The sequence below is a fragment of the Podarcis cretensis genome (assembly GCF_951804945.1).
Source record: "Podarcis cretensis genome assembly, chromosome: 1".
In the NCBI taxonomy this organism is placed as follows: Eukaryota; Metazoa; Chordata; class Lepidosauria; order Squamata; family Lacertidae; genus Podarcis; species Podarcis cretensis.
Window position 1 is genome coordinate 109,407,566 of NC_137170.1, and position 16,136 is coordinate 109,423,701.

General features: G+C 41.2%; 1 protein-coding gene across 1 annotated transcript in view; it reads right to left on the reverse strand.

The window, feature by feature from the left end:
- Positions 1-415: 415 nt before the first annotated feature.
- Positions 416-16,136, reverse strand: part of PLA2R1 (phospholipase A2 receptor 1) — a 65,553-nt gene continuing 49,832 nt past the window's right edge. The window contains exons 22-30 of the mRNA XM_079983773.1: positions 15,669-15,793; positions 11,849-11,993; positions 8,402-8,640; positions 7,619-7,787; positions 6,876-7,016; positions 5,138-5,254; positions 3,296-3,472; positions 2,145-2,174; positions 416-2,033 (exon numbers count right to left, since the gene is read on the reverse strand). Of these exons, the coding sequence (XP_079839899.1) occupies positions 1,813-2,033; positions 2,145-2,174; positions 3,296-3,472; positions 5,138-5,254; positions 6,876-7,016; positions 7,619-7,787; positions 8,402-8,640; positions 11,849-11,993; positions 15,669-15,793 (1,364 nt within the window). The 3' untranslated portion in view covers positions 416-1,812. The remainder of the gene's footprint in view (positions 2,034-2,144; positions 2,175-3,295; positions 3,473-5,137; positions 5,255-6,875; positions 7,017-7,618; positions 7,788-8,401; positions 8,641-11,848; positions 11,994-15,668; positions 15,794-16,136) is intronic.

Sequence of the window (16,136 nt, forward strand, 5' to 3'; positions counted from 1 at the left end):
TAATAGAAATTAAGCTTTACTGAAAGCCTGAGACTCCACTTTTAATAAAAGTACATGAAGTTTTGAAGGTTTCACTCCCTAATATGTCTTCTGCCTCTGTTCAACCACCCAGTTGCACATAGTGCGAGTAACTGCACTTTTTGCAACACAACATGTGAGCAAAATATCAACAAGTCAGTATACTGAAGGCCTGAATATAATCCAAGCAGTTTGCCCTGCCACTTTGGGGTGGAAAATACTCCAAACCTGCCCACCAAAAGTCAATGCAAAAAGGAGATAACATGGGCTGAAAAGGCGTAACACATAACTCCTTATACGCTGCAGCGTAAAGTTCCCCAATCTGTCAAAACATATAATAAATAAAACAATCAAAGAAGCCTGAAAGAGAGATGATGAAATCTTGTAAAGTGTAGTATATAGTGTAGCAGTCTTTATTTTTCAAATTAAACAACTTGCATACAAGTACATCATTGGTACAAGTCTGACATAAAAAATGGTTTCGGCAGGCATCTCAGTAAAAAGAGAAGATGCTACTGTGCAATTTGGGTAAGAGCAAGGTGAAGAGAATATTTGTTATCGTTCAAGAGGAAATGCTTAGCTTTACAATGCTTTCTAAAACCCTCAGTTTTGCATGTAGACAAAAAGCATTAAAGAACTCTGCTAGATCAGGCTAAAGTCCCATCTAGTCCAGCATCCTGTTCTTACAGTGGCCAGAAGCCCATAAGTTGGATGTGTGACATAAAAGATAAAGGTAAAGGGACCCCTGACCATTAGGTCCAGTCGTGACTGACTCTGGGGTTGCGGTGCTCATCTCGTTTTATTGGCCGAGGGAGCCGGCGTACAGCTTCTGGGTCATGACTAAGCCGCTTCTGGTGAACCAGAGCAGCGCAGGGAAACACCTTTTACCTTACCACCCCTTTAACCCCAGGGGTGTTATTTTTTGGGGTGGGAATGAGGAACTGTATTATATGAGAACAACCTTTAGCAACACAACTCTCTTGTTACAGTAGTCGCTTTGCAGTTTCAGAACTAATCAGTTTTTACAATTTCTGTTGAAAGGACAATGGGCTAACCTCCTCCTCTTTCCTTCCATGGAAGAAAGTGCCTCACGTCCCTAAAAACAAAAATATAACTTGCTTTTGTATTAGTTTCTTTAGCTCAGACATGTTTTCACACGCATTATTATTAGAAGCTTTATGAAAGAAGGCACATGAAGGGTATGTAGAAACCATAGCTGATGAGCACTGAGGAGAAACAAACTCAGCCCACTCCAAACCACAACAGTGGAGAGTTGTTATGATGCACCTTTCACAGACCCTTTCACACAGTGAAATGAGAGAATTCTAGTCCATGGAAGAGGAGAATAATAAGGCATGGGGTGCTGGTATTTTGAATCCTTCTAAGGATTTTGATTCCAGCAGCATCACAGAAGGTCATGTTCTTCTAGATATCATCTTTAGATGTCACTCAATGGTTGCTTACTGAAGAGTCTTGCGCTGGAGAACCTTATGCTTGATCTTGACTTCCAGTGGGTTTACTGGATGATAAATATAAATAGCATTATATCTGCTTCAAGTCTGTGCACTACTTCCAGAGTTTTCAGCCCCTATATAGGAATGAGCATATAACATGGTGTAGGCTGTAGCAGGTCTCTTCCATTCTTGATCAGTCAAAAGCTGATTACAAAAGGGTATAGGCACACAATGATCTGATCTTACATTGTGATAAGAACACGAAATTGATTTTACTTGTACAGGCTGAATATATAATATTTTGTATTAAATGAATGTGTTCTAGGTCCTTATTGCTGTATCACTGAATTTCATCGTTCTTCTCAAGATTGCAAATGAGGATGCTTTCTTCAATGGCTGGAGTGTCAGAGTTCGCTTCTTCTGGACAAGCACTTCTCAGCTGCAGCATGCTTCTAAAGAGATGGGTGGGTTTGTTCAAGCACCACCAACATGCAAATATAGCACTGGCAGCTATCACAAATGTCAATAATACCACCAAGACCACAATTCTACGGTACGGTACTGGGAAAGGTGAAGAAGGAAAGAGGAGAAAACATCAAGTGAAATAACACTACGTTTTGTTTTAGCTTCAATTTCTCTGACTCAGATATAGCAAAGTTATTACAAACATACCTTTAACGGGCTGTACTGAAATTTCATAAGCTGTAAAATAATAATCCAGAATTGAACAGTGTACAAGAGTGGGCTTGCACAATTAACTGCTTAGTTATACACAGAAGATATTAGTCTGTAGTCATCAAGTCAAGTCTCACATTTAATAAATTCATCTACATGAAAAAAGAATTTGAGAACCAAGGAACAAATCTGGCCAGGCAATAACATCAATACCTTAACTAAAAATGGTCCAGCTAAAGAACATTTTATCAACAATTAACCATTCATTCTTCTAGCAACAAAAATGCTTTTGATTTTTATTCACCTGTACATAAAGGGTTTAACCAACTAGCAATGCAGTCCTAATATTTAATTAGAATAGAAGTAATCACAACTGATTCAGTGGAAGTAATTGAAAGGGAATCCCACAGAAAAGTGATGAAGTAGTACGTTTCTTGCTCACTAACAGGAATCAATTTTCAGTATCCAACCAAGTGACAGAACCCCCCCCCCCACTCAAGGTATGTGATGGGATCAACAAAACTGATGCTGTGGGAAGCCGGGCTGCTGATGTGGCGGCGGCGGCTCTGCCACTCCATAGAGCCCTGCTGACAGCAGGTGGGATTTTTACTGGCGCCAATAATCTGATAACTGACAAAGCGTAAGTTGGAAGGCTAGAATTCGAAGAGGAACTGACAGTACCCTCAAACATCTCCTTTGGCAACCCCGCCTCCAGCTCTCTCAATTTTGTATTTTGAAATTTTTGTTTAGATCAGGGGTTGTCAACCTGGTCCCTGCTACCCACTAGTGAGTGTTTCAGGATTCTAGGTGGGTGGTAGGGGGTTCTACAGCACAAGCTGAATCCTCTTTCCATCAAGCACTAGTGGGCGGTAAGGAAATTTTACCATCAAGTAAGATGCATTAGTGGGTGGTAGGTATAAAAAGGTTGACTACTCCTGGTTTAGATAGATGTGTTACTTGATTTGTTTGCTTTTTTTGTATGTGTGTACAGTTGGCTTGGCTTGCGGGGGTGGGGAGGGAATGGTCTGAGCATCACCTGTTTTTCTTCTGCAAAATGGGCCTTGACAGCTTTGCAGATTTCAGGTGCATTCCCCCAGGCCCAAAAAGATTGGGGACCCGCATATGTTGTTTTCAATGTGGAGTCATACCTGTGCTTCTTTTGCATACAAATCCTTTTTTATCTTGGCAGGTTGATGATTGCCAGACTCCATCTGTGGTCCTTAAGGCAACACAAACTTTTCCTGTCATCTGACCTAGATCAGGTTCTTGGATGCCCCAGTTTGAATATTGAATGGGGGAACCATTAAACCACGTTATTGTATTGTCTATGGGCAAAAAAAATGTGGAAATCATTATACAGCTGTGCAGAGCAGAATGCAATTCTAGTTGTCACATTCCTTCCCAAATATTTGCTTACATCAGAACTGAATTTTTTTTTTTGGGTTTTCTAAGAGCATCTGTGAGCAGAATGCCATATTTCTGTTGCTTCCTGTATAAAAACTCAGCAGTTTTTTGGGGTCTGCAGTGGTGAGGGTAAGTTCCATCTAGCTTTAGCCGCCTCCAAGCAAGAATAAGAAGGTGTCCTCCTTGCCATAGAAGTTAAGCTATTTTGGAGGTGTTCATGGAATATTTATGAAAATTCAATTTCTTTGGGGATCTACCCTCATTTTTAAAAATGCAATATGTTGTTTATTTTTTTTTTTTTTTTAAATATTGGTTTTTAAGTGTCTGCTGCTTACAGCCTTTGGGATGGAGTGGCTTACAACCCAAAAAAATAAAGTTATTTGTTTATTTCATAAACTTCATACATCACTTGATTGTAAAAATACAAAAAACACCTCAAAGCAATTTACAAACGATCAAACAGTAAAACCAAAAAAAGTTCACAACTGTACTTGAAATAATAAACAAAATGAAGTGTTTCCTCTATGTCCAAATGCATGTTTAATTCAGCTGCAGTGCCATTACTGTGTGTTCTTCTAAAACTATTTTGGAATCATCCCACAAACCTTTAACAAGCCTATAAGAGCAGTTCAGCAGAAAGAAATCTCTAAATAAGATTTGTCAGTGTGCAAAACAGAAATGTTTCTGGGCTCTATGGTAATGGTACCTATAAGAATTCCAGTTCATGTTAGGAACATTTAAGAACTTCGGCATAGGAACACTGACCCCACAAGACCCTTAAAATTGTATGTACTGATTATTACTCTTTCAAATTTGTAAATTTTATGACATTGTAACTTCCTCCCAGATTAGTCACAATGGAGTGTTGATTTTAAATAAATAAATAAATAAATAAATAAATAAATAAATAAATAAATGCACAAATATGCCTTGACTTGTATTTCCTTCCCTTTTTAGTACTGGGAAGAAGGGTTGATCAGAATAGCTTATAGCAGGATGTGCTTCCTAGTCACTTCTGGATAAGATGTAATAATAATAACTCTGGGCGGCTTCCAACACATATAAAAACATAATAAAACACCAAAGACCTCCCGATACAGAGCTACCTTCTGATGTCTTCTAAAAGACATCTCCTTGACATCTGATGGGAGGGTGTTCCACAGGGAGAGCGCTACTGCCGAGAAGGCCCTTGGGGCTAGACCTCAGTGCCCGGGCTGAACAATGTGGGTGGAGATGCTCCTTCAGATATGGCAAGAAAAAGCCCAAGATGGAAGGAACAGCATTGACCAAGAGGTGTGGCAGGGTGTGTGTGGGGAAAACCCCTGGAGGAAACAACAACTGGTTTTCCTGCCAGACCATCCGTATTTCAAACACAGAGACATACTTATTAGTAGGTATTCAGACTGAGGAATTAGCTCATTACATAAGAAGAAATGCAACAGAAGCAAAGTGATCATGTAGCCAGAATGTGGCAGAGTGTCTTACCAACTACGGCGTATATGTTAACTAATGAGCCAAGCAACTTGCCCTGTAAAGACAGCTATACAGAAACGGATGGATGTATCTGATCAATTCCCTTTACTTACTCTCAGTAGCAAACTGGATATTCAGCCAAATCGTTTCAACTGAAGGCCCAGAAGAATGCAATTCTTCCAGAAGAAAAGCATTTTCATGTTCATCTTCAATAGTTAGAAGATTAGAACCTGAGGATGAAAGCCGAGAGAAAGAGAGAGATTCAGATTTACGCATGGTTTGCTTAAAAACCAACACTCTCTCACAACGCTATCTGAACTCTACGCATTGCTATCAAATGCAATGAGCAGACCATGCCAGTACATTGCCAGTTGCAATAGTTTCTAGTTTGTTTCCAGGCTCAATTCTTTGAAGTGCTAGTTTTTACTTTTAAAGTTAAGACCTGAGTGCCTAAAGGAATGCTTGCCCTCACTTGTGCCTCCTTGGAACCTAAGATCTTAACCAGAGACCTTCTCCGATTGTCCCCACCAAGTGAAGTACAATGGGAGGTTACTAGTAAGCAGCCCTTCATCCACTGAGGACAGACTCCCTGTGTGATGCTCACCTTATGGAGGTTTGCCTATCTTAATGTCAGTCCAGCAGCAGGGAAAGACTTTCTTTTAAAACTTTCCATGTTTTAGCTTCAAATCTATGTTTTGTTTCTGTGTGCGCGCAAGCAAGTTAACACATATTTCTGTTTTATTGTTTTGTTTTTGTATTTCTTGACTACGTAAACTGCCCTGATAAGTCACTGAATGGTAGGGCATTAATACTCAAATATGAACGGCAGTACATAAATACCCCCCCCCCCCAATAAATCCTCAGCTACCTTCCATGATACTCGGAATCATTACTCAATATCATGGGTGCATCCTTAGATCAAGAAACAATGTCATATTAATTTAAGATGAGCAAGGCTGTAGAGTAGAGATGAGCAAGGCTGCACAATAATCCAAAGAGAAAGTTGCATGGGTCTGTTTCATTGCAATTTTCTCTTGCAGGCATGTGAAATTGTCAGGAATTTTCCCCTCCTTAGTAGCTTTGGGACCCGCGCACCAACAAAAAAGCCTAGCAAAAAAATTCCAAGCTAGGCCTTCTGATGATGTACTCTGGTACGGAAAAACAAAAACAAAATTCCATGCACAGATTACATACTTCCTCATTCCAAAGCAGCACCAATAACCTTTCCATAGCTGTTTCCATAAATACAATGGTTCAGGTGTGCCCCGCTAGGCCAAACTGGAACTGGGGAGGTATAGCAGTAGACTATCCTCCCTAATCTCAGAAACAAACCACCTCCAGAAACGGAATAGTTTTTGTGTCTATACTAGTCATAACAATACTAACAAGATTCCCCCCCCCCCCCAGTAAGAGGAAATCTGCAGTAACAAGCAGGGGGTGGGGTGAAGAATTTTGGATGCATTCAACTCAAACATGATGCTGTGGATGGCTCCCCCCCCCACCTCAAAAAAGAGTGCTGAGACACTGCAAAACCCCATAAATTTGCTGGTACGGTATGGAAGTGCCCAATGTGCTGCTGCATGTAAATTGCCTAGTTAATTTTTATTTAAAAAATATTCAGAGTACAATGAATTAATAACATACATTAATGTGTGAAGTGGCCATGGACTCACTGCTTTGGCAGTACCAGAGATTTATCTAGCTTTTTCTGGACTGCATCTGCTATGCTGAACAACATCAAAACAGATCAATAGTCTTTGAAATAACTTCTCTGAAACTTTGAAAAGAACACTGACGATTAGGCGATGCAAGGCCATAAATCCTCTGCCAATTTTTCCACCAACAGATTACCTTGCTTTTTGCAGAATTCAAATGCTTCATCAAAGTCTGAGTTCTCTAAAACTGTGGAAAAGCTGTAGCAGCTCCTTTCAAATTTTATCCAAGGGACAGGTTTTTCATCACACAGTCCCTTATATTCAGTTGGCTTCTCCTCTGTGACAGAAGTAATAGTTTAGCCACAACAGAAAGGCAGAATTTGCTCTCCAGAGATCTAACAAATTCTGCAATAGCCTATTGAGACAAATATATTACATCAGCACCAGTCCTTTGTCTGTAGAAGAGTACTTGTGTACCTTATGCCTAGGGTACGTACATTACCAAAAACTGAAAGGAAATGGGGCAACACTCTGTTTTTAAGTAATCTTTTGCTTTTTTTTAAGGAACTTCCCCCAAGAACCATGAAGCATGCTGTGGGCTCATGACATAATATTTTCTACTCCTTCACTGTACTCTCTTATTTTTTTTTATCAGCTTAGCCCCAGGCAGCCGAATCATCCCCATCACAAAGAACCAGCTCAACTGAGTAAACTGGTTGCACTTCTCATCGTATTTCGGGAAAGCTGTCTTCTTTCCTTAGGCAGACATGTTATTACAAAGACTGACTATTTACAACACAAGCGAAATACATCTCAACATGGAGCATTTTAAACAAGGCTCTTTCCTCATTTTAACTTCCTTAAGACGATGCCCAGAGGCCAGAACGGGCTCTTTGCTGAGAGGGTTTCAGTGTTTAATGTGAGAGAGAACCAGCTTACGGGGTGGAATATGGCAAACTGCTCCATTCAGAAGTCTCTCACAGTCAGTGCTCCTCCAGCGTCCATCAATATCAATGTAGACACAGCTTCCAGAGGTCTGTGATTCCTCATATCTCCAGAAAGTATGCGGAGGCTTGGTACCATCTGACCATTCAAAATTAAGGCCGTTCTGGGGGTGGGGGGGAATGTTTGATTACCTCTGGCAGTTCACAAACTGATTTTTATTTTTTAACTCTTTCTTACAAAATTGCAGCCCATCCTCTCTCAGACAGACGTCTCTCCCAGTCCCAACTAGAGATGCCAGGGATGGAAGAAGAAGAAGAGTTTGGATTTAATATCCCGCTTTATCACTACCCAAAGGAGTCTCAAAGCGGCTAACATTCTCCTTTCCCTTCCTCCCCCACAACTAACACTCTGTGAGGTGAGTGGGGCTGAGAGACTTCAAAGAAGTGTGACTAGCCCAAGGTCACCCAGCAGCTGCTTGTGGAGGAGCGGAGACGTGAACCCGGTTCACCAGATTACGAGTCTATCGCTCTTAACCACTACGCCACACTGGCTCTCAGTCCGAGGATGGACCCTCGGACCCTCATTCAATGCAGGTGTTCTACCACTGAACTGCAGCCTCTCCCAGTATTTTTTAAAAAGGTACTTTTAGAGGCAAATGGTAATAAAGACACACAGAGTTTTATTTACAAACTCACTTAACATGTTCAGCCACTGAAAGGGTAAATTTGAACGTACGTGCTAAATCACAGCAAATGAGCAAATATTTTAAATACCTACATCTGAAGTGAATAATCCAATCCAATGGGCAAAGCCCAGTCGATTTACAATTACAGTGAGGAAGGCTTGGTGATAGTGGTCTGAAATGCTGACCAATTCAGCCCCATTTTCCTTGCAGGTTTTTAAAGCCATGTACCAAGTCATATTCCCACGGATTAATGTATATGTCTTGTTTGCATACTCTAAAGTATTTGGTACTGGGTACATCACGGAAGAGTGTATGACATTTCTAGACATATCTGTGACAAGAATAAAATGAAAAATCAAGAGTTACCTGGAACGCCGTAGAAAACCTTTTCAGTTTAATGTATGCTATTAAGAAATTTACATTTTCAAACAGGATATAGCCATGTGTGAAAGTAATATAAGTAACAACTAACTTAATCTATTAAAAGCAGCAAGGAAAAACCCCAAACAAAATAGATATTAGAGGATATTATGGTAAAGGTAAAGGTAAAGGTACCCCTGCCCGTACGGGCCAGTCTTGACAGACTCTGGGGTTGTGCGCCCATCTCACTTAAGAGGCCAGGGGCCAGCGCTGTCCGGAGACACTTCCGGGTCACGTGGCCAGCGTGACATCGCTGCTCTGGCGAGCCAGAGCCGCACACGGAAATGCCGTTTACCTTCCCGCCGGTAAGCGGTCCCTATTTATCTACTTGCACCCGGAGGTGCTTTCAAACTGCTAGGTTGGCAGGCGCTGGGACCGAGCAGCGGGAGCGCACCCCGCCGCAGGGATTCGAACCGCCGACCTTTCGATCGGCAAGCCCTAGGCGCTGAGGCTTTAACCCACAGCGCCACCTGCGTCCCTTGGATATTATGGTACATAATACTATTACCAGAACTTGTTTAAAATTCAGCCAGTGGAGGAGTACCGTAAATAATAAAATCAATTTTTCATTGGCTCAGTATTTGAAAACCTTGAAAGCACCAATCACTGCACAGACTTGGACCAGAACTGAATAGTAGCATAAAGGAACCAGTTGTGCCTTTTCACTGACACTAGCACTGAGTGCTCACTGGAAGGACAGATCCTTGTAAGCATAATTAAAAGGCATAAGCCCCATACTAGCACATCACAGTTCAAGCTGTAAGTACTTTGAGAATTTAAGTTTATGCTGAATTTTAAAGTACATTACCATAACAAAGAGAGTGAATATGACAATTCTCCAAGCAGTTTCAACTAAGTTGTTGCATGCACAGATTGGGGTCTGCACACACAATGGGACTTCCCCTCTCTTCCCTCTTTGCCCCCTAAATTTGCTCTGGAAGGTTGGAGGAACCCCCAGAACAGGTGGGGGGGAGCGTGGTAGGAAGGAGAAGGGGGTAAGGTCCCACTGCATGCGTGGACTGCATTCCCATGTGCATAAGCCCCACCATGTTGAATCCTATCCAATGGAAATAGATTCTGAGCAGGACTTAGTTGAATGGAACATTATGAATTACTCTTGCTTATGGGGTGCTACTACTAGTATCCAAATACAGTGGTACCTCGGTTTTCGAATGTCTCTGTTGACGAATGTTTTGGTTTTCGAACGCCGTAAACTTGGAAGTAAATGCTTTGGTTTTCGAACACGCCTTGGAAGTCGAACATGCCATGCAGCTTCCGTATTGAGTTTTCGGTTTTCAAACGTTTTGGAACTCGAACAGTCTTCTGGAATGGATTATGTTCGAAAACCAAGGTACCACTGTAAGGAGAAGAGTTCTCCTTTGGTCTAGGGTGACATCTGCTACTAGTAAAAAATAAATCAAAATCATTTGATGAAGCTTGAAGCAGTCTTGGGAAATGGGAAGAGTGAAAAGCTCAACCACTAATCTTAGCCAGTAGGACTGTAACATGGCCAAACATTCACTAGAGAGAAAACATTTAATGTTTCATTTCCAAAGAAGAGAGCAGAGATACAAATGTACCATTGCAGCTGAATGATCATAGGCCATTTTTGTCTCATAATACTGTTGTGTCTACTATTTCTTAAATTGCTTACTAAAATTAACTCAGAGCAATTTATGACTCATATGGTATCTTAAAATATCATTTGCTTGTATTTTCTTTAAGATAACTCACTGGGGATTGACAGAACTGGGAGAAAAAAGGCACAGAAAGGAAAAAGAAGAGGTTCTATTTTTTTGGCAGACCTTTAAAACCCCACTATGCCATTTGTTTAAAACCAAACCCTGTACATTCTCTCTTGATTGTAAGATAAAGCACTGGCGGAGGAAGAGGAGTCGGGGGAGCACACCATCCCTGGCAGTGTGATCCTGGCAGGGTGCCATCGCGGCTGCCCCCCTCCCGCACTGGGCGCCACACCCCTATGGACGGCACACCATGCTCCCAGGATGCGTGCCACGCCCCTACAGGCAGCGTGCCATGCCCCCAGGACGTGTGCTAGCCCTGCCCCCGCCTGCTCTCCACCCCCGCCCCAGGTGCCGGAGCACGAAGCTCCGCCACTGAGAAAAAGATCAGTCCCATGCCAAAAACTGCATCCCCTGAAAAGGAGCTCCACTCCAGGAGTCAACAGAGCCAAGAGAGATGTGTGGAAAGAGCAGCACCAACTAGCAGTTTATACTTTGCAGAATGGGGAGGGTGCTGGCCCATTCTCTTCCTGCTTCTCACCCTTCTAAAATCCAATTACTAATTGTAGCAGTAAGCACTGAGGGTAGGGAAAATGCTTTCTGTGTTTTTTGCACAATGCCAGGAACACTGTTGGAGCAAAATAATGTTAAATGTTAAATAGTAAGCTAAATCCCATACTATGACTATTATACCTCCTGAAGTGCTAATATGTCTTGGAAACAGAAAACGAACAGAACATACATGCTTACAAAAACAAATGTTACATGATTTATGGTACTTCTTTTTTTTGCCTCTGAGGACCACATGTGCAGCAATGGGTGTGTGCTCAGGACCTGCCCCCCTCCACAAACACAAACACACCCTCGCTCAACAGATGTGCATATACTCATTCAACACACACAATAGTTTTTCAATCGTTTATCTACTTATCTGAGAGTAACCCCTGTAAATTCAGTAAGACTTAATTTGGAGTAGACATATATAAGTGCCTTTTTAGGGGTGGGTAAGTAGGAAAAAGGGCTTGCCGATCGAAAGGTCGGCGGTTCGAATCCCTGCGGCGGGGTGCGCTCCCGCTGCTCGGTCCCAGCGCCTGCCAACCTAGCAGTTCGAAAGCACCTCCGGGTGCAAGTAGATAAATAGGGACCGCTTACCAGCGGGAAGGTAAACGGCGTTTCCGTGTGCGGCTCTGGCTCTGGCTCTGGCCAGAGCAGCGATGTCACACTGCCCACGTGACCCGGAAGTGTCTCCGGACAGCGCTGGCCCCTGGCCTCTTAAGTGAGATGGGCGCACAACCCCAGAGTCTGTCAAGACTGGCCCGTACGGGCAGGAGTACCTTTACCTTTACCTTAAGTAGGAAAAAAATATTTTTTTTTTACCTTGAGCCTTTTGGCAGATAAACCCATTACTTTTTCCACAGTTTTCTAGGTGCCATTTTCCCATTAAACTGAAGCTAGGTTTATTTAATATGGAAGCACATAGCGGAGCTTTTTCTTGGATTTCAGTACTGTGATCATGGTGATTCTGTAAACAATATGTTATGATGGAAATGTGAGAACAATACACACACATATACACACACACACACACACATACACGTTCACACACACACACACACACACACACATATGTGCCATATTAACAAAATGATCATCAGAAAAAATAGAGATTACTCAGTAGATACAGTAATGAAAAGACCCTGAACCTTTTATGAAAGAGCAATAGATCTCCCGGTACTTAAAAAATAAAAAGTTTAACCAACCAACTTTTGCAAAGTTGGTTGCGTGATAGGCAGCTAAAAGGTATCTTCAAAGAGGACAATAAGAAAGGCTTTCTTTACACGGTTTCTAAATTCCAAAAGGAAGTAATAGAAGAGAACTCAAAATTACTAAAAAAGATGTACAATATTCTCTTGGAATGGGAAACGAAAGATGAGGAAGTAAAATCAGTTATGATCAAATGGGTGCAAGATATATGCCACAATACAATGGTGCCTCGCAAGACGAAATTAATCCGTTCCGCGAGTCTCTTCGTCTAGCGGTTTTTTCGTCTTGCGAAGCAAGCCCATTGACGGCTTAGCGGATTTGCGCTATTAGCGCTATTAGTGGCTTTTAGCGGCTTAGCGGATAAGCGGCTTAGAAAAAGGGGAGGGGGAAGGGAAAAAAACCCGCAGGAACTCGCAAGACATTTTCAGAAAAATTTTCTTTTACAGATTTCAATAACACATTCACATACACTATAATGCCAAATTCTTTTGGACTTCCCCCCGCTCCCTCCACAATCCTCATAATTTTATATTTATTTCACATTTCCTTTATAATTGTATTGCCAGTTAATAAATCTTTACAACTCTTATCCCTCTCGCAATACCCTTTCTCATCACAAAGCCTCTTTAAATCCAACTAGCGTTGTCTGTTCATCACAAATATTTTCCAGATAAATCGTAAACTTTCTCCAGTCCTGTGTGAACTTGTGATCTTTCTGGTATCTAATTTTCCCTGTCAGTTTATCTAGTTCAGCAAAGTCCATCAATTTCCGTCTCCATTCTTCCAATGTTGGTAATTCTTCTTGTTTCCATTTTTGAGCCATTAAAATTCTTGCCGCAGTCACCGCATATTGAAAAAGTTTATAATCACTTCTATTAATTTCTCTTCCTGTAATTCCTAACAAGAAAGCTTCTGGTTTCTTCACAAACGTGTATTTAAACATCCTTTTCAACTCATTATATATCATTTCCCAGAAGCCTTTTACTTTCTTACACTCCCACCACATATGATAAAATGTCCCTTCCCTCTCTTTACACTTCCAACATTTGTTACATGTCTTATACATTTTTGCTAATTTTACGGGAGTGATATACCATCTGTATACCATTTTCATAATATTTTCCTTTATCGTCATGCATGCAGTGAATTTCATATTTTCCTTCCACACCTTCTCCCAATCTGCTAACTGTATATTATAACCAAAATCCCTGGCCCAGTGTATCATAACTGATTTAACTTCTTCGTCCTTTGTTTGCCATTCCAATAACATTTTGTACATTTTTGACAATACCTTATAATCATTATTAATTATTTCTTTCTGGAATCTAGACTCTCCTTCAATATATTTCCTCTCTTTACAATCCTTCTTAAACATATCATTTGTTTGGAAGTAGTGCAACCAATCATAAACATATTTTTTAACTTGTTCATATGGCTTCAATTTCCATTTCCCCCCTTCTTTAATTACAATGTCTCCATAAGTCATCCATTCCTCTCTCTTTTCGTCTTGCGAAGCAAGCCCATAGGAAATTCGTTTTGCGAAGCGCCTCCAAAACGGAAAACCCTTTCGTCTAGCGGGTTTTCCGTCTTGCGAGGCATTCGTTTTGCGGGGCACCACTGTATACAATTCGAAGATTGGATAAAACTTTGGAAAGTAAATTTGAAATTTACGGACTGTATATTGTTAAAAGCAAGATGAAGATTATGATGTAAAGATGGTATATCTCACTGGTGAAATTGGCCAAAACATAAAAAAATATTAAAATATATTAAAATGAACAGAGGGAGTGTTGGAGGCATAAAAAGGTTGAAGGGACCTTTTACCATATGTGGTGGGATTGTAAAAGTGTTAAGGTATACAGGGAAATGATATATAATGAATTAAAAAAAATGTTTAAAATAACATTTGTTAAGCAGCCAGAAGCCTTCCTGTTGGGTATTTTAGGACAAGATCTGCCGAAAGAGAAAAGAACACTAGGTATGCTACGACAGCGGAAAGAATATTGATAGCACAGAACTGGAAGACTGGAGAAATTCCAACAAAAGAACAATGGCAAGAAAAACTGATGAATTATGCGGAGTTGGCGAAGCTGACAGACAGACTTCGGGAAAAGGGCAATAGGGATTTTGAAAAAGAGTGGGAACCTTTTATATTATATTTGCAGAAGCAAATAAAGAATATTGACCTGATGGTAGAATTTTAAAAAAATCGACAACTTTATGGATAGGGAACAAATAATGTAATTAAAGGGAAAATATATTTGTAGAAAATAGCAGAATATACGGTAATAATGAGGATAATAAGTCAGTAATGGAAGTTGAGGGAAGTCCAAAGGGGGGAAGGGAGAGGTGCTATGTAAATTGTATGTTATAAGTATATTTGTAATGAGAAAAAAGAAAATCAATAATTTTTTTTTTAAAAAAAAGTTTAATGAAAATGCAGAGTAATAGTGAATATATGAAGGCCATGCTGAATCAGGCCAAAGGCAACTTATTCTATCATTGGCCCATGGGAAGCCAGCAAGCAGTATCCAAGAGCAACAGCTCTCTTCTCACTTTTGATGCCCAGCAACGGGCATTCAGAGGCAGGCTGACTTTGATAGTGCAGGTAGAGCATAACCACTATGGCTAGTAGCCATTAATAGCCGTAATCCCCCTGTGCAATCCTGTCTACCAGCTGTCTACCAGCTCCATCTGGTATGCAGGCTGAGACCCTACCTGCCTACAGACTGCCTCGCCAGAGTGATGCATGCTCTAGTTATCTCCCGCTTGGACTACTACAATGAACTTTACATGGGGCTACCTCTGAAGGTAACCTGGAAACTTCAACTAATCTAGAACACAGCAGTCAGACTGGTGAGTGGGAGTGGCTGCCGAGACCATATAACACGGGTCCTGAAAGACCAACATTGGCTCCCAGTACATTTCCGAGCACAATTCAAAGTGTTGGTGCTGCCCTTTAAAGCTCGAAACAGCCTCAGCCCAGTATACCTGAAGGAGTGTCTCCACCCCCATCGCTCAGCCCAGACACTGAAGTCCAGCTCCAAGGGTCTTCTGGCAGTTCCCTCACTATGAGAAGTGAGGTTACAGGGAACCAGGCAGAGGGCCTTCTCGGTAGTGGCGCCTGCCTTGTGGAACGCCCTCCCATCAGATGTCAAGGAAATAAACAACGATCTGACTTTTAGGAGACATCTGAAGGCTGCCCTGTTTAGGGAAGTTTCATCCTTTTTTGTGCTTTTAATATTCTGCTGGAAGCCTCCCAGAGTGACTGGGGAAACCCAGCCAAATGGGCAGGGTTTAAGTAATAAATTATTATTATCATTATGACAATGTTTATTAGAAAGGACTGAAAAGGAGGATACAAGAAAAAGCCAATGTCAAAAACGCACAAACAAAAACTCCACACAAAGCTACTTTTAACACTTGCCTGCACTGCTTCTGCTGGATACCAGTTCGAATATTCCACCTCTTTCCCATTGGCCCATCTTTCGTAATCAGTACTCTGCAGACCAATCCAGACATTTGATTTATGCCCAAACAGATTCATTGTTATGAAAGCTAGACAAGGAAATCACAGTTAGAAATGAATCACCTGTAGGTATAAATCAAGCAATTGAAGATGACAGACTTTTTTTAACTCATTAAGAACAGAAGCAAAACAATTAAGTTAGTCTCTACTCAGTGGCACTTTACAGAGGCTGAAGTCACATGGGAGTGAGAAACGAAAAAACTACTGATTAAGTCAGTGGGAAATGACATGATGTAATGCTATTTTCTTTCCCCACCTACTCTGTGGTGTATTTTGCCTCTTGTGCGTGCTACAACAGAGGCTAACACAGCTTGATCTATGCCTATTTACTCGAAAATAAGTCCTGGTGAATTGTTGTTGTTGTTGTTTAGT